Source organism: Vombatus ursinus, unplaced genomic scaffold, assembly GCF_900497805.2.
Source record: "Vombatus ursinus unplaced genomic scaffold, bare-nosed wombat genome assembly UNPS02014810.1, whole genome shotgun sequence".
NCBI classification, from domain to species: Eukaryota; Metazoa; Chordata; class Mammalia; order Diprotodontia; family Vombatidae; genus Vombatus; species Vombatus ursinus.
In genome coordinates this window covers 28,988,564-29,007,380 of record NW_020954588.1, presented here as the reverse complement: position 1 = coordinate 29,007,380, position 18,817 = coordinate 28,988,564, and the positions used below count along the sequence as shown (strand labels likewise).

General features: G+C 41.6%; 1 protein-coding gene across 5 annotated transcripts in view; it reads right to left on the bottom strand.

Moving 5' to 3' along the window:
- Nucleotides 1-18,817, bottom strand: part of TNIK (TRAF2 and NCK interacting kinase) — a 415,560-nt gene that overhangs the window by 137,937 nt on the left and 258,806 nt on the right. For all 5 annotated transcript variants that reach the window (XM_027875754.1, XM_027875755.1, XM_027875758.1 and 2 more), the window contains exons 8-9: nt 15,915-15,969; nt 11,027-11,105 (exon numbers count right to left, since the gene is read on the bottom strand). In XM_027875754.1, coding sequence (XP_027731555.1) covers nt 11,027-11,105; nt 15,915-15,969 — 134 coding nt within the window. The remainder of the gene's footprint in view (nt 1-11,026; nt 11,106-15,914; nt 15,970-18,817) is intronic.

Below are 18,817 nucleotides of genomic sequence, written 5' to 3'. Positions count from 1 at the left end.
AGTTTCCAGGATTAGACCTTTCTTTGTCTTATGATTATCTGTGTACATTTTGTACCCCAATCTCCATCCCACAATAGAATACAAGCCTCTTGAGGGCAGCACAAATACCATTTTAAATCCCTAGCCACTAGCACAGCGACTTCCACACAACAAACACCTAATAAAACCATTCATTTGACAAAATTTCCAGACCTTACAGTTGCTAATGTCTTCCCCATAGTGGATACTTTACTTCTAAACCATATTTCTCTTGTATGCACTGATTTACACATATGTCATCTTCTTCTTTAGAATGTAAGCGCCTTGAGGGTAGGGAGTATTTATTTATTCTTTTTATCCCCAGCACTAAGTAAAGTGATCTTTGCATATGTTATTTCATTTGACCCTCACAATAACTCTGGGAAGACAGCCCTATTATTATTCCCATTTTATAAATGAGGAATGCTGAGACTGAGAGAGGTTAAATCACTTGCTTGAGTCAAATAGCTAGTAAGTCTCTGAGGCAGGAAGGATCTGAACTCAGCTCTTCCTGATTCTAAGCCCAACATCCTGGTTGGCAGACAGCAAACATTTATGCTTGTTGGTTGACTGACTGATTCAATTGAAAGGTACTCTCAGTAAGGTAGCTAGGTGGCACAATGAATAGAGTACTGGATTAAGAACTGGGAAGTCCAGAGTTCAAAATCATCTTCAGTAACTTATTAACTCTGTGAGTCAGGTCAATAAGCACTGATTAAAGGCCAGGCACTGTGTGAGCCCAAACAAGTCCCCTTAAGCCCTCAGCCTCGGTTTCCTCATCTGTAAAGTGGTGATAATCATAGCACTTACCTTTCAGAGTTGTTGTGAGGAATGAGTTAATATTTGTAAAAGCACTTAGCATAGTGTCTGGCACCTAGTAGGCAATGAATAAATGTTGATTTCCTTCCTTTTTCCTTCCCTAAGGTGCTCTGTAAATGCTAGCTATTATTATCGTTTTTTGTTACTATTATTGTTATCATCATTACTAGAGATGAGAAGATAGAGCCCCAAAGTCCTTACTTTACCCTCATGGAGCTTACATTAGCCTAGGAGACCATGACATATACAAAGGTGAGTATGATACAAGCCAACTGTGATGGGAGCAGACACAGTGCCCTCGGGAAATAGAAATAATAGAGAATATTTTCAATTAGGGGTGGTGGAGGGAGAGGGAAGATCAAGGAAGTTTTCACCAAGGAGATGGCACCTAATCTGAGCCCCGAAGGATACATAGGAAGTCAGAGGAGGGAAGGGAATGCATCACAGGGCTGGCAGAATGGCATGTGCCAACAGCCAGGGGTGGCAGGCTCCAGCTTGAACTATATGGATGGGCATTATGTCAGTTTGCCTGGAATTTCAAAGTCACGGAAGGAAACCCTTTGAAATGGGGTTGAAGAGGCAGGTGGGAGCTGGGGGAAGGCCTTAAATTCTAGATGGAGAAGTCTGTATTTTATCATATACATTCTCAAACTAATCCATCCCAAAGGACCTCTAAGACACTCCAAGTGAATCCTAAGAGGAAGCCCACTTAAGGCAAATTCTAGACTGTAATGGACTTTCCCCAAGGTAGAAATCCAGAGAATAGATTTCAGGTAAGCCACTCCCACAAAACTGTTCCCACACAGGCTTTTTGCAAAGAAGAAAATTAATGTCAAATAAAAATTAATACTAGAAAACCACTCAATGTTAACATATGGACAAACGGCCATTCTATTTTCATTACTCACAGCTTCAAGGATGGGCCTCCATTTAAGTGGGAATCTATTCCTCATCTGAAGATGCTGAATAAAAGGTACACTATCCAATTAAGAAACAAGCCATGCAGACTCATTAGAATGTGGCTTCCAATGCATCACCCTGACACCCAGAGTGCCGAGGAATTTGCAAGGCTCTCCACTCAAAAAGCACGTAATTGAACCACCTCTTGAAGAAGACTTCGTGCCAACCATTGCATCCTGACAGTCTCCAAGAACACAGCTTCTTGGTCAAATAATAAAAAGCTAGAGAAATAGAGGCACCGAGCCACCCATATCTAGAAAGAGCAGAATCGAAGGGTCAAACAATGCCCGCCCCAGACAGACCTTCTAAGAGTGAGCTGTTGCCCCTGACTGAAATTTAGCCGGCAAGAAAGCAGTACGTATGATGATGATGATGATGATGATGATGATGATAACTAGCCACTGCATTGTGTTTGAAGGTTTTTTCCATATATTATCTCATTTGATCCTCATAATGACTCTGGGAGGTAGGTTCTATTATCATCCCATTTTAGAGATGAGGCAACTGAAGCTGAAAAAGGTTATATCCCTGGATCATATAGCTCGTAAGAGTGTGAGGCATCATTCTGACTTCAAGTCATGCACTCAATTCTTTTTTTTTCTTTTCTTTTTGGTGAGGTAATGGGGTGAAGTGACTTGCCCAGGGTCATGCAGCTAGTAAGTGTCACGTGTCTGAGGCCAAATTTGAACTTGTGTCATCCCGAATCCAGGGCCAGTGCTCTATCCACCGCATCATCTAGCTATCCCCAATTGTCCCTTAAATTTCAAGTGAAGACATTTCTTCTATGTTAAAATCTGAGCAGTTACTACTTGACTAATTGTGGAGATGTCTCTTGGCATTGACATTTTTTGTTTTGGCCCAGACATTGTTATCTGATTGTCACAGAGAACTCCTAGCCTGGAACCTTTCTTTTACTGTGCATACTGATGATGCTTTTTTCACTTAAAATCTCAAGTGAGCTGCCTGGGGCTCACCTGGGAAGTAAGGGCCTTGGTCATGTGGGTCGAATGTGTCACAGGCTGGCCTTGTATCCAGGTGTTCCTTACCCAGAGGCCTCCTCTCTATCCACAATACCACACTGTCTCTCTCAGGGGTAAAGCATTCTTATATAAAGCACAGGGATTGCTTGTGTCCTTGCTCAAAGTAATTTCAAACTATTTTTCTAATAAGCCTATTACTATGAGTATTGCTAATCTTCTAAGAGCTGGTCTTAGATAAAAAATAAGTGGTAATGAGTGGTGCCGCAAGTCTGAAGCCCAACTTCTGAATCAACCAGGGTCAAATGAAAACACTTCTCTCTGGCTTTTTCTTGTTTATAGATTAATGTCCTCCAAAGGACCTCCAACTGCCTCATAGACTGCTGAGTTAATCTTCCTAAGGAGGTTTGTGAAAAGTTTTCAGGAAAAATGAGGCCTTCCAAACAGCTGCCTAGTCAGAGTGGCTGGCATTGGGCGCTACTCGTATTTCTCAGAACATCCCTCTGCCTCTCCTTTCTTTTGCTCCCCATTCCTAGGCATTGTTCTTGCTTTTAAGGACCAAAGGATTCAATGGGAGAAGGGACTTTAGGGGTGCTCTTGTCCAATATATACCTAAATGACAATGCTACCTCTGACATCCCTGACATTGAAGATCTCCAATCAGGGAGGAACTCACAACCTGGCAAAGTACCCATTCACTGGAGTCCTTCTTGTTGTGGTTTGTCCTTCATTCTCCAAGAGGACCATGACATCAGGGACGTGATGTCATGACATGGAAGTGAATTGGATTTAAGTGAGGCAGGGCTGTGCAAAGTCACCAGCCTCACTTTCACCTCTGGAGTCAACTGGGTCCAGTGGCCAGATATAGATCAGGATAACTGGTGATGGTCCTGGATGCAGTGGGAAACCTTGTCCTTTTTTAAGTTAGAGTCTTTCCCTGGTCTCAGTTTGAGCAATGCCCATTCAGTGATCAAGGCTAGGTAAGAAATGAGGCAAAGAATAGCCCACACTGGAGATTCTTGTACGGATACAAGTGAGATAGGATGGCTCCTGAGGTGTCTTCCAGCTGGGAGTGTGGATTTGAAGGTGACTTTTCCACTTTTAATAGATTTACCGAGAACAGGGTTCTTACAAGAGGATTGGCTTATACTGGGAGACAGGGAGATTCAATTCACTTTTAACTTTCATTACTATACACCAAGTACTTACTATACACCAACAACATGAGCAATAGAGTGGAATAGTGAATAGAAAAGTGGACTTAAAATTTGGAAGACCTGGGTACAAGTCCTCCTCTGACACTTACTGGGTATGAGATGCTGGACTCTCAGTCCCAGATAAATCTAGGAGATTGTAAATTGCAGAAATATTGCTAATCTATTGAATTTAAGCTCCCAGAGAGGAGGGATAATTTCATTTTTTGTATTTGTATCCCAAGTGTCTAATTCAGCACCTGGTATATAGCCTATACTTCACAAATGTTTATTGAGTAACTGACTCATCCATCTGTATGAGCAAAGGAAGTTTCCTCATTAAGAAAACACCGTAATAATGAAATCGTAAGTCCAGACAAAATGTCTAAAAAAATGTGCCTAGCACTGCACTAGGTACTAGAGAAAGACAAAAATGAAACATACCCTCATGAAATTTACAATTCATTAGATAGCCAGTGAAATTCTCCTCCAATGGGCACTTACACTGAAATGATGATGATGATGATGATGATGATGATGCTATCTAATAATATATTACCCTTTAAGGTTTGTGAAATTTTGTGTGTATATACATATATATGTGTGTGCATATACATATATATATATATATCACTTCAATTGTCTCACAAAACAACTCTATGAGGTAGATACTATTGTTATTATACCAGTTTTATAGATGAGGAAACTGAGCAGTTACCTATGTGATTTGCCCAAAATCACATAGCCAGTAGGTGTCTGAGAAGGAATTTGAACTCAGGTCATCCAAATTCCAAGTCTGACCCTTTCTCCATTGCTGCCTAGAGCATTCTTAAAATCACTTTATGGAGGAAAACCCTCAAGGTTTTCAACAAAGCCCAAAGTGAAATTGATGCTGCCAACCCGATATAGTTAAATTGCAATAAATGAAATGTTATAATTTTCTTTGCTTCCCCAGAAGAGACTTACCAGCTTTCCTAGGCAGTATATCTGACAACCCAGCAAAACTTAAGGACAGCTCCCCCCTCCGCCATTTACATAATACTGTAAGACTTGCAAAACATTTTACATACATTAGAGCATTTGATTCTCACAACAACTCTGTAAGTTGGTTGCTATTATTATCCTCATTTTGACGATGGAAGAACTGAGACTCACAGAAAAAAAAAGATTATCTGCTTGGTATTTCACAGCTGGAAGGGGAGGCAGGGAATGAAATAAAAATTTATATAGTACCTACTGTGTGATGATATAATAGCTAATATTTATTAAATGCCTACGATGTGACAGGCACTATGCCAAGCACTTTATAATTATTATCTTATTTCATCCTCGCAACAACCCTGGGAGATAGATGTTATTATTATCCCTATTTTGCAGATGAGGAAACTGAGGCAAACAGGGGTTAAGTGAAATGCCCTGGGTTCCATAGCTAGTAGGTGTCTGTAGGTGGATTTGAACTCAGGTCTTTCTGACTCCAGCCTACCTGGAGTCAAAGGATCATAAAATTAGAGCCATAGAATTAGAACCTTAGAATTCATCTAGTGCAATCTCCTCATTTTATTAAATAAGGAAAATGAGTCATAAGGAATTAAGAGGATTTGCCCAAAGTCACAATGGCGGAGTGAGATTTTGAACCCAGGTCCTTTGACTGCTGACCCTTTCCTGTCCAGGAGACTGAAGCCTGGGCCAACCTAAAGAAGAAAGGCCTAATCACAAGTCTGTCACATAAGTCTGATCATTTCAAAGCCCATTCAGAGATGCAACAAGCTTTCAGTGGTGATAATAAAAGGAAAAGTAATAAGAAGGCAAGGATGTAGCCTGCCTGGCTGCACCTCAGTGGGTGCATCACATTCATGGGAACGTTAACTCCATTCACTCTACATTTGGATTTGAGCGTGTTATCAGGCCAAGACATTGTGGGCTTCAGGGGCACAAATAGGAACCTTCACTGGTTCTCCAAAGGTGTGAATAAGCATATTGTGTTTCCCTTTGGCTTGGAAGACATGTTTTGATTAGTAACCTTAAGGTGGAAAAAAGTTCCAACTAGCATCAAAATATCTCTCTGTGTCTTAAATAGGATGACCGAGTATGGTTAGATCCTGAGGTTCTGGGTGAATCTGCCAGCCCAGCCTTCCAATAGACTTTTAGCCAATCAACTGGAAAATGCTGTCAACGTGTTTATCAAATGTGCTGAAGCCACAAAGAAGAGGGAATGTAAATCTGCTGGAAGACAGAGTCAGAATTCAGAACGAAATTGGGATGCTCAAGCTTGGCGCTAAAGTGAATGACAACATGAAATTTAATAGGGAGAAATGTCAAGTCTTATATTAGGGCTCAGCAAATCAACTTCCTAAGGATGAGATAGAGGAAGTGGGACTAGAGAAAAGTTTATCTGAAAAGATCTGGGGATTTTAGTAGGCAGCAAGCTCCACCTAAGCCTTAGATACTGGGGGCACGGTCTTGATTCCCCCACCCCCACCACTTTCCAGATAGACAGTTTACGTAGGACCGGCAACTCTCTGCTCTTCTCTGGCCAAACCACAACTGAAGCTTGTGCACATTCAGAGGATTCAGGTAACTTTGACCTCATTAACAAACACAAGTACAGAACACTGAGTAACAAAACAACATCTGTGGTGCTTTGGGATTCTATTTCCTTTCTTTTTTCCTTCCTCAGTGGCCTAGTTTCCTTCAAAACACTACCACACTATTTTTCTTTTTCAATTTTTTGAGAGAAAATTCCCCACTCCATTCAACTCACTACAATTTTTGTTCTTCAAGATAAATTATTCTTCTCCTGAATGATTTTTTCCATTTAAAAGCTGGACTTTTATTGCAAAGAAGAGAGAGCCAAGTCAAGCGTCATGTGATCAGAGCCAATAATAATATTACACAGTCATAGATGCCAAATCTTGAATGTGAAATAGCAAATGATTAGGCTATTTTTTGGTTCACTTGGCCTTTCACAAAACCATGGCATTCTCATCTCTCTTCCCACACCAGTGTGCATCTCAAATGACCGTCTCAGAGATGTATCTCAAATGACCTTCCTCTAGTGGAAAAGAAAAGGTGTGGTCAGAAGTGGGCTTGGAGAGATCCGGTATTACCTCTAGTTGGAAGCCAACTTTTGAACTGCATCTCGCCTAAGTGATGTGAACCTTGTTTTATTTTTTCTTTCAAAATTGCAAAGATGAAAAGTCAGCCTGATTTCCTGGAATTTAGTTTCTCAAGCTGGACATCACAAGCTTCTGTAGGGATGGAATGATTACAACAAAGATTCAAGGCATGCTGTTTCCAAAGAACTATCTGCTGGAAGTGTCAGTGATACTGTCTGGCGTGGAAGACTGGGCAGACCTCCTCTGCCTTGTGGGTCTTCCATCTCAACTCTTTCTCTGTGTTTTCAAGATCTACCATGGTGCCTAGAGAGTGTACCTCTCTAGACCTTGCAGAACTCTGAAAAATCTGCTACTCTCCTACTCGAAAATTTTCAGTGGCTCCCTATTGCTTCTAGGATGAAATTAAAAAAAAAAAAAACCCTTAGCTTGTCCTTCCCTAACCTTCCATACTCTGTCTGCCTACCCTTTCTTCTTTCGAGTCGTATTTCACTTCTGTACTCACAGAACCTGAGTTCATATCTTGCCTCTGAGAGTTTACTTACCCGTGGGATATGAGATGAGTCACTTAACCTTTCTGGGCTTCAGCAGAATTAGATGATTGGACAAGTTGGCTTTCAGGGGCCCTTCCAGCTCAGCGTCCATGATCCTATAATCACATCACCTCCCTTCCTGCACTATTAGTCCAGTTACAATGATTTGCTTCTGGTTCCCTGTACATGACATTCCTTCTCTATGCCTTAGCTCAGGGTGTGCCCCATAGCTGGAATGCATTCTTTCCTCACTTCTGCCTGAGAAAATCCCTATCTTCCTTCAGAGCACAAGGAGCCTTCCAGATCTCCCAGTCTTTACACTGTATCTCCCTTGAAATTATTTTGTACGTACTTGATATTTACTCATCTCTGTCTATATTTTATATCCTCCCACCAGAATCAACCAATCAATCAAGCAAGAGGTATTTATTAAGTGCCTATTACACATTTGGGCAGACAGGTGGTGCACAAAGTTCTGGCCTTGGAATCACAAAGACTTATCTTCCTAAGTTCAAATCCAGTCTCAGACACTTTCTAACTGTGTGAACCAGGGCAAGTCACTTAACCCTGCCTGCCTCAGTTTCCCCATCTATAAAATAAGCCGAAGAAGGAAATGGCAAACCACTCCAGTATCTTTTCCAAGAAAACCCCCAATGTGGACACCACTGAAGTGACTCAACAACTACATAGATACATTTCTTGAGGCCTGGGGCTCATTTGTCTTTGTATCCCCAGAGCTGGTACAATGCCTGGCACATAGTAGGCACTTAATAAATGTTTATTGTCACCATGGTGGACAGGTAGGTCTGGAATGGATTTTGGGGGCCCTATATTCCAACCTCCTCATCTTCTAGATGGGGCCCAGAGAAGCTGACTTGACCAAGGTCACAAAGGTAGTGAGAAAAGCAAGATTCAAACTCAGGTCCTTGGACTCCAATATTCTTTCTACTAACTACAAAGCATCCTTTTGAATGATTCTTTTTTCCCAATTACATGTAAAAATAATTTTTAACATTTAAACAAATTGAGTTCCAAATTCTCCCCTCTTCCTCAATGAGAAGGTAAGCAATTCGATATAGGTTATTTACCTTTTGAGTGATAGTAAGGCTTGATTTACATTAAGAAATAATACCAGTGGTGATCCTATGAAGCTGGGAAATTAGTCATGCCTTGGATGACATGCCATGGATTGGTTGAGCACAGTTAAGCAGCTTAGACAGAATCCCAGTGTGTGGAGAGTGTTAACTAAATGTTTATACAGAACGTTGAGACCTTAGATATAATCTTGTCCCTTTCCTCCCACCCCCCACATCTTATAAATGATGAGATTAAAGTCCAGAGAAGTTTAATGACTGAAGAGAAGTTGCAGAGTGAGAGGCTGGGGCTTTGGTAGTAGATGTTATTTTGTTTTGTTTGTTTTTCATCCAGATTTGTGGATTCGTAGGGTATACGCCACTCCTGGTGGGAAAACTCCCTCAAAAGATATAGCCTGGCAAATTTGAGGCAGTGTGGTAAGTATAATGGACAGAACGCTGAACTTGGCATCAAGAAGAGCCAGGTTCAAAAGATGCTTCCTAGCTGTGTGACTCTGGGCAAGTCATTTACCCATTCTCAGCCTCAGTTTCCTCATTTGTAAATGCACAGTAGAAATCATACAATAGACGTAATAGTAGCACCTACTTCGCAGGCTTGTTGTGAGTATCAAATGAGAAAATATATGTAAAGCGCTTTGCAAACCTCAAAGGGCTTTGGAAATGTGAACAGTTACTATTGTCTGAAAGTTACAGATCAGGGATACTTAATTGTATTTTGTGTCATGGACCCCCTTTGCCAATCTGGCAAAGCCTATGGAACTCCTCTCAAAAGAAGGTATTTAAATGTGTAAAATTAAAAAAAAAATCATAGGCTTACACAGAAAACCAACTATATGGAAATAAACATTTAATTTTTTTTCCTTTCCAAGTTGATAGACTCCATGAAATCTATCCTTAGACCTCGTCGGGGCTTTGGACTCCAGGTTAAGAAGCCCTGCTTAACCACAGGGCAGTGAGTGGGTCAGAACCTTGTCTAGAGGCACAGCGCTTGTATGCCTGCGAGGCCCTGGGTCTTCCTGTTTTCAAGTCTTGCCCCCTGTTCTCTGTGCCATGCTGCCTACTCTACACATAAGCTCTTTTTAAACAGGGACCATTCATTCTTTGTAACTATATCCCAACGTCTAGCACGCTGCTTGGCACAAAAGCACTCAACAAATGCTTTGTCCACTGACCAACTGATGCGCTAACATTTTTCACAAGTTCAGGATTCATTTTGCCAACATTGTCCAGTAGTCGCATTTGAGTGACATTAACAGCTGAAGGTGTAGAGCAGGGGTAGGGAACCCAAAGCCTTGAGGCCACATGTTGCCTTCTAGGTCCTCGGGTGCGACCTTTTAACTGAGTCTAACTTTTACAGAACAAATCCTTTATTAAGAGGATTTGCTCTATGAAGTTTGGATTCAGTCAAAGGGCCGCACTTGAGGATCTAGAGGGTCACATGTGGCCTCCAAACTGCAGGTTCCCCACTTCTGGAATAGACAAAAGCAAAAGGGTCCGAGGGGTCCAGGCTTGCTTTGGGCAGCCACTTAATCTCTCTCAGTTCCCTCATTTATAAAATCCTATTCCTCTCGGCTCTGTTTCCGACTCTCTGGATTTTGCTCCTTTGCCTCAGCTGCCTCTCATCCTGGAGCATCCCTCCAGCCCTGAGTGTCCCTTCTCCCACTGGGTGACTCCTCCTGGAACGTAGCTGAGGAAGCGCCCATGGGCATTCTCCTTCATCTCTCCCTTGACTCCATTTCTCACTCTCTGAACTTCATGCCCATCTCTCTAAAGGTATCTTGCCTTCTCCAAGCCTTGTACCCTTTTATGTATTGTCTCCAGACATTAGACTATAAGCTTCTTGCAACCAGCACCTATCTTTCCTTTTGTCTATATTTGTATCCCCAGCACTGGATAAAGTATCTAGCCTGCTATGTGCCAGGCACTGTGCTAAGCACTTTATAAATATTATAGTAAGAGCTTAAAATGCTTACTAACTGATTGGTTAAGGATAATAATAGCACTTACCTTATAAGATTATTTATACACGTGCACACATATATCTACATATACATACACACATATAGCACTTCTCAAACTTTGAAGAGCTACATCAATGTTACCAATCAGTATTAATTTTGTTGTTATAGTAGGTATTGAAAACATATCAGTTGAACCAATGTTCTAGAACAAATGAATGATCAGAGGGAGTCATCTGGGGAAAGTCAGTCCAGGGACATTATCATGACCTGCAGACACATGGTTCCGAATTAGTTTGTAAGGATCACATGGGGACAAGCCCTTCAGGTGTCTGCCTAAGTATGGGAGAATCAGACTCACCATTTCTTAGACTTCAGCCGCGGGGCAGGGTTCCGGGGAATTAAGAACAGAGCTCTCATGGGATGCATGTCACAAAGAGCTGAAAGAGACAACGAAAGGCATTAGTCACATTGGGAGGCAAAAGGTCAGCTTGAGTATCCTATGGTTTAGATATGCAAGAAGAGACCCTCAGAACTAGTGACAGATAAACAAACACATTTCTTCTGTGGTTACCATTGGTATAAGGCTCTTTCTCAGGCACTGAGTAGCTGTGGGACCCTGGGCAAATGATTTGACCTGTATGCCTCAGTTTCCTCAACTATAAAATGAGGGTAATAATTTTACCTACTCTCCAGAGTTGTTGTGTGGATCAAATGGGATAATATTTATGAAGTCCTTAGCACAGTGCCTGGCACATAGTACACACATAATGAACGTGTGCTTTCTTTCTTCCTTTCTGCCCAAATGATGCTACTGGCCAAAAGACAACCAGATGACCCAAGGTGGAAAGCATAAATGAGTTCCCATTCAGGAAGAATTAAAAACAATAACCAACATTCACATAAATCTTTTAAATTTTCAAAGTTCTTTATGTGCCTCATTTCATCTGAGCCTCAAAAAACATGAGAGGTAGGTAATATAGACATTATTAGCCATACTTTATGAAGGAAAGAAACTGAGGTCCATAGAGGTTGACTTGCCCAAGGTCACATAGTTAGGAAATATAGGGGATGGGAGTTGAGCCCTGAGTGTTTCTGACTACAAGTGCAATCCTGATATCCTCTCTGTGACATGGTAAAAGTTGAAAATAACAGTTTGCATTAAATGCAAGGAGGTTTTGAATAGGTAACATTTAAAAATTACCATCCCATATGGATATTTACTGTTTGTCATTCTCCTCAAAACTCCCGTTTAAAGAAGCTGGGTTCTGTCTGGCCACTGTCTGTTATGAGCAACCACTGAGCCTCCAGCCTAAGCTGCAGCCAAACTGAGAGATACAGCAGAGATGGGGGCTCCATTGGTCACTGAATAACAGCATGAATCTTGTTGGAAAATGCATCAGACTCTCAGCATTTGTAGGGTCACTGTTTCATTCTTATGGAACATCAGTAGGGTCCAAGTGACCCCCAAATCCCTCCCTCCCACAATGACAGGGCCAGGTGACATATTGGATTTACTTATCTGTGTACGTGTTATAGCCCCTTGATAGAACATAAGCTTCCTGAGGGGAAAATCTGTTTTTTGTTTTCTCTTTGCTTCCCTAAAACTTGGCACATAGAAAATGCTCAACGTTTGTTGAGTTGAATTAATTCAGGACCACGGTGATTCAAGTTCTAACCTCTAAACCTAGCTCCATGACCTCTAGGCAAGTCATACAGCTCTCACTAAGCCTCCATTTTCTCATCTGTGATGTCATTTTGGTCCTCTTCAGAAATGGACAACAACTAACCAACCAAAATGGAAAACAAATACCTCTAGACTTCTACTCACAAGATACCGGCGGTTTTTCAGACTAGATCTCCGATTTCATTCATATAGGAAATGTCCTCTACCAGTTGAAGACAGGAACCTACTCTGCAGTTTATAGTCTTAGAAAGTTGCTTGGAAAAATGGAGATCAAGTGACTTACCCAGAGTCACAAAGCCAAGGCAGGACTTGAATCCAGATCTTCCTGATGTCAAGATTGGCTGTCTAGCTACCATACAGTGCTACCTCTTACAGTGTCTCAAATGAGATAATTTCCACAACGTGCTCTGCAGATTTTAAAGTGCCATACAAATATCCCCCATTAATATTATCATGATGATGTTCTTGCTTAAATTCAAGGCCATATTTCCATTTATTAATCCAATCTCTATTATTTAATCCATATTTCCATTTGGTAATCCAATCTCAAGAGAAACGACAATTCATAGACAATGTTTGGACTTATGGGCCTTCCATGTAGTAGGTGATTAACGCACGCTTGGTTTGTTGGATTAAATTGTTGTTGGGTTGTTCCACATTGGAAGCCTCTTCATGAGGATGGGAAGGTCAGTGGGATGTGGGCTGCAATTTCAGGACTCTGAGGTGTATCCACATACGCTGTCATCTACGTGGGCTTTGGTGGGAGGGGTGGCACAGCATTAGAATGAAAATGGTGGAATGCTGCTTTGGAGGGCATTATTGCAATTGGAGCCATGCCAGGCAAGGTCTAAATGGTCATTCTGAAAATTTCGTGACTTGAAACTTAAGGCTCAACTGGGATCCAGAAAGGCCCCCAAAGCATGGCAAATTAAGGATGATAGCTGAAGGGCGGAGCTGTAGAAATAGATTAATTCTTAAATATGAAACTGTAGTTTCCAGTGAAATTATTTTTACTCAGGTTGGTTATCCCATCCTCCCAAACTCATTTAGTGTCATAATAGTTTTGAGATGGAAAGGATATTAGAAAACATTTAAGTCAATTCCTTCATTTTATACAACAGGAAATAGGCTCAAACAGGGGACATCTGTTAAAGAGGTAGAAACTGACAGCAGTGGGATTTGAACTGAGGTCCTCTGACTTCCCATGGTCACGTGGTTCCAAAGTCACTGCTCCTCCTAAAAAATCATCTAGTAATCAAGCAGAGATTGGGTGATCCCCTATCATTTTGGATACAGATTAAATTACCCAGGGAGAGCCATTGAGGTTCCTTCCAGCCCTAAAATTCTGTGATTATTCAAATTTTTCTTTTTATGCCTCAGGAACATGGACGTTTTTTCCTAGAAGTGACAAGAATCTATAGGCAAAAGTTTTCCTTTAGTCCAATATACCTTCTTATCAAGAATGACGCTAAGGCTTGGGTGTTAGCTACATGGTGTAGGATTTTGTAATTTATTGATGACTTTGGCATTATAGGGCACTAGGGGGCGCCATAGTGCATGGAATGCTGGGCCTGGAGTCAGGAAGACTCATCTTCCCAAGTTCAAATCTGGCCTCTGATACTTGCTATGCGACCCTGGGCAAGTCACTTAACCCTGTTTGCCTCAGTTTCTCATTTGTAAAATGAGCTGGAGAAGGAAATGGCAAACCAGCATCTTTGCCAAAAAAAATGCCAGATGAAATCACAAAGAGTCAGATATGACTGAAATGACTGAACGACAATTGTCATTATAGACCCTATAAATATTATATCCATTGTGTAGTACTCATATTGATTATAGCTTGGCCAATAATATATGGACTGGTCATTTCTAAGTAATGAGCAGTGAATGGCAGAGTCAACTCTGCAACCAATTGGGTCTATCAGCTCTAGATGAAGATGAGACAACAACAGCTTTGGAGTAAAAACCCAAACCAGAATGACTTTAATAAACAGTCTGATGTGAGAGACAGCCAATTCTCTCTATTTGTTTTAAGGAGAGAAAGAAGAGAATTTGCTACAGTTTGTAGCACAAACACCAGAGGTCCTGATGAAGGAAAAGTCTCCCACCAACTGTGAAGCTGCCCCTTTGACTCTACCACAAGTGGGGAATCTCAAAATAAATATCTGAGACAGACGGAAACAAGGAGGCTCGAGGGGTCGAGACCTGCCTTCAAGTCCACCTTTTATATTGGCTTGAGTTGTAAGTTAGCGTTGTCGTTGTGTGGTCCATGTTGTGTGTTTAAAGGTACTTCTTTTGGGCAGAAGGTGGCTCAAGAATCACTCACAGGTTACATTTCTGCAGAGAACTGGTGTCCTGGCATTTTATTTTCCTTTGTTCTCTCTCTTTTTCCATATTTTTCTGTCTCTGTCTCTGTCACCATGTCTCTGGCTCTGTAAGTCTTCCTTGTTGCCATTTTTGGTTTTTATTGGTCTTGTTTTCTCCGTCGGTCTCTGCCTCTCTTTGCCTTAACCAGTCTGTACACTTTTGTCTCCATCTCTTTGCTTCCCAAAGACTTCACCTCTGTCTCCATCAGTCAGTCCTGCACTTTGTTGCCATCAATTTCTATCTCCTTCTTGTGTTTTCATCACTCCATAAGTGTCTCGCTCACTCTCATCAGTTTAGGTCTCCTTTTCTTTGTCTCCATCAGGTTCTATCTCCCTCTCTTTGTGTCTCCATTAATCTATGTCTCCATCACTCTCCATCATTGTCTCTATCAGTCTTTCTCTTTTTCTCTCTCTGGACCTCCACTGGTTTCTGGTTGTGCCTCTATGTCTTTATGTCTCCATCAGTCTCTTCCTCTCTGTGTCTTTGTCTCTCTACCTATCTTGGTCTCTCTCCCTCCCTATCTCCCTCCCCCACACCTTTGCCTGTGCTTACATCTCTCTGTCTCTCTCCACCAATCTGCCTGTCCCTCTGTGTCTCCAATACTTCACCTGTCTATGTCTCCATCACTGTGCTTATCTGTCACTCTCTCACCACCTCTCTCTGTCCTTACATCTCTCTCCATCTCTCTTTTGACCTTTGTTGTTTTCTGTCTGCTCCTTTGTCACCACCAGCCCCTTTGATGTTTTCATCACCATCTCCATCAGTCCCTGTGTCTCCGTGGCTTGTCTTGTCTGTGACTCTTATCGCTGTCTCCACTACTCTGTCCAGTGTCTGTCTGTGATTCTAACATTGTTTCCATAAATCTCTCTGTCTCTCTTTTTGCCTCCGTTGGATTTTGCCTGATTCTCTGTCACCACCAGCCCCTCTGCGTCTGTCGGTGTTTCCATGAGTCTCTGCCTCTGCCTCTCTCTGCTGAAGAAAGAAATCTTCATACCAGCCAGTAATGAACAAGCTTCTGCTGGATATAACCTTAATTTTGCAATCCCAACACACCAGCTTGATCCCACACACAGTTCACTGTACCAGAAGAAATGCCCATTGCAGCTCTTGGCAGCCTTCCATCATTAGCTTAGTCACAGATGCTCCCCTTCCCCCTCTGCCCCCCACCCTGCCCAGCTGAGACTTCCTTACTTACGGGGGGCACCTTCTGCCATTTCAATGGCTGTGATTCCCAAAGACCACAAGTCACTCTGTAAGAGAGGGAAGAAACAAACATGGGCATAAATTAATCCAATCGGGAGTTTTGTTAACCCTTGTCACTGTTTCAGTGCTTGGCTTCTAGGGCCATTTAAGGGTCTTCAGCTTTCTTACCAAAACCAATTTCCCTTTTTTCCTCAACTAATGAGTCTCCCAACTTGGGGAAGCACAGGGTGAGGATCCTGGTACGGGACAGAGAGTTAGATCAAGGATTCTCCAAATCTACATGCAAATCTGACAACACAGCATAGTGAGAAGATAGACAGCCTGGGTTCAAATCTTAGTTCTGTCCCTTGTAACCTGTAGGACTCTGGCCAAGACCTGGGCCCAGTTCCTAACCTGTAAAATGAGGAAGTCAAACTAGGTTGTCTAGGAGGTCTCTGCCAGAACTAAATCTGGTCCAATAAATATGCAACTCAATTCCACAAACTTTTAGGACAAACCTACTGAGCCTACACCCTTGCATCTCTTTTAGTGTGTCGAGGACTCTGCAGACTGAATAAGGAGTACTCCTTGCACACAGACAGATTTCTGGTTTCCTAAGTACATAGAAGCTACTGTGACTAACAAAACACAGGTATTTAAAAGTTTCACTAAATTAATGGCAGCATTTTGTTATTATCTATTTTTCCAAGGACTCCAGTGGCTTTCTGTTGTCTCTAGGACTACTACAGGGTCATCTAAAAGTCTCAATGCAGTTTTAAACTCCAATAACTTAAAACTACACTAAGACTTCTGAGACACTCTGTCCAAAGCCCTCTCTCTGACATTGAAAAAGCTTTCAAAATCTGACTCCAGAACACCTCTCTAGGCTAGTTGCCCTTTACTCCCTTCTACAAACTCCATGTTCAAGACAGATTGGCCTTCCTGCCATTCCTCAAATATTTCTGCCTCTGTCCTGCATTCTGGATTCTCCTTTCCCTCAAGCTACTGCTCTTTGTCTTGTAAACACCTTTCCTTTATTCCCTGAGTACCTCATTTTTGTCTTTATATTTCAAACACGTAGAAATGTACCTTCTAATTCCAACATGTACCTGGATGACCTTAATGGCTACTGAAATGAACTTGAAATACTGAGGTATAGATGTATCCACACACATACAGAGCATCCTTGTGAATTATTGGGGCTTTATTTGGAGGTGCAAGAAACAATAAGCATCCATAATGTCTTCCAAAGCTCAACTCTCTGATCCATTCTACACAATGCCTTTCCCAATCCTTCCAGAAGCTAGCACCATCCCCACTATTTATCTCGTATCTATGTATTTATTCTGTATATACTTCATATATTTCTATCTCCCTTGATAAAATGGAAGCTCCTTGAGGGAAGGCATTATTTGATTTCCTAGGGAAGGTGGTATGTGTATTCCCAGCATAAAGCGCAGTCCAAGCTGGTATATAGCCAATACTTAATAGAAATGTATTGATTGATGGACTGATTGATCAGGAATCGGAGATATAAAATGCTGACGCTACCAAGCCACCAATTAACAGTCATCAAATCCTATCAGCTATTTAGCTAGAATGGTTCCAGACATGGTGATTAAGAGGTCAAAGGTTCTGGATCCTACTTGCTGTTACTCATTATCTCTGCTTCTCCAAAAGCAGGCTTCCATTGTCACCAGAAACCAGAAGTTCTTGTTCTGTGAAAGAGGGACTCATTATCAAAGTTGATGACTAGTCCGATACCACCAAGAGGCCACATGCAGTTGCTGTCAATTTCCCGGCAGGACTTTCTGGTTTTGAGCACAATATACCAAGTAGAATGTTAAACCTTTGTAAGTAACTGGTTAGTACAAAGCAGTAAGTGCCCCAGGTCAGGTTCTGGGGTGTTTGGGAGGGCAAACATATGAGGGAGAAGAGCCGAAAAGGGAAGAAATGACACAGTATTTTGATTTTTCTCCTCCAGTTAGGGGTCCCATAATTCCCCCCTCTCTAATCTTGCCTATATAACAGCTGCTGAAGTGATATTCCTAAAACATAGGACACTCCATAATTTTCCACTACTCAAAAAGTTCCAAAGGTGTCCTATTGTCTCTAGAACACCCCCCTCCACCGCCCTCCCATAATCTGACATTTGAAGCTTGCTTTGAGAGCTTGCTTTTCCAAATATGTTATTCATTTTTCCCCTTCACTCACTCTGTAGTCTGGTCAAAGGGGACTTTTTCCTGTTCCTCACACACACGATTCCACCTCCTGTCTCAGTGTCTTTGCCCACTCCTCAAACACACTCCCTCCATACCTGCCCACCTTAGAATCCCAAGCTCAGCTTGAGTCACCTCCTATATGAGATCTTTCCTGACCCGTTCCCCTTTTTGTTAGAGCCTTCCTTCCAGAAAATACTTTGCATTAACTTTTAAAAAGTTAAAAATAGTTTTCAATTAGTAAGTATTTATTTTCTCTCCTCACTGCTGCCTGCTCCTAGTCAAAAATATGCATGGTCAAGCAAAGTAAATTCCCACATTGGGTGTGCCCCCAAATGGATAACTCCTCCTGCACCACAGAGTCTAAGACCTCTCTGATGAGAGGTAGGCAAGGAGCTGCTTTGTCATTAGTCCTCTAGACCTGTGGTTGGTTTTTGCATTGACAAGATTCTCAAATCTTTCAGAGCTGTTTGTCTTTAAAATGTTATTGTCACTGTGGAAAGAGATCTCACTCTGTTAACTTCAATCTGCATCAGCCCCTACAAGTATTCCCAGGTTTTTCTGAAACTATCTCTTTCTTCATTTAATGGCAAAATCATATTCATTACATTTACATATTATAATATATTTAGCTGTTCATCAAATGATGGGTAATGTCTTAGTTTCTAGTTCTTTGCCACCAAAAAAAAAATTGTGG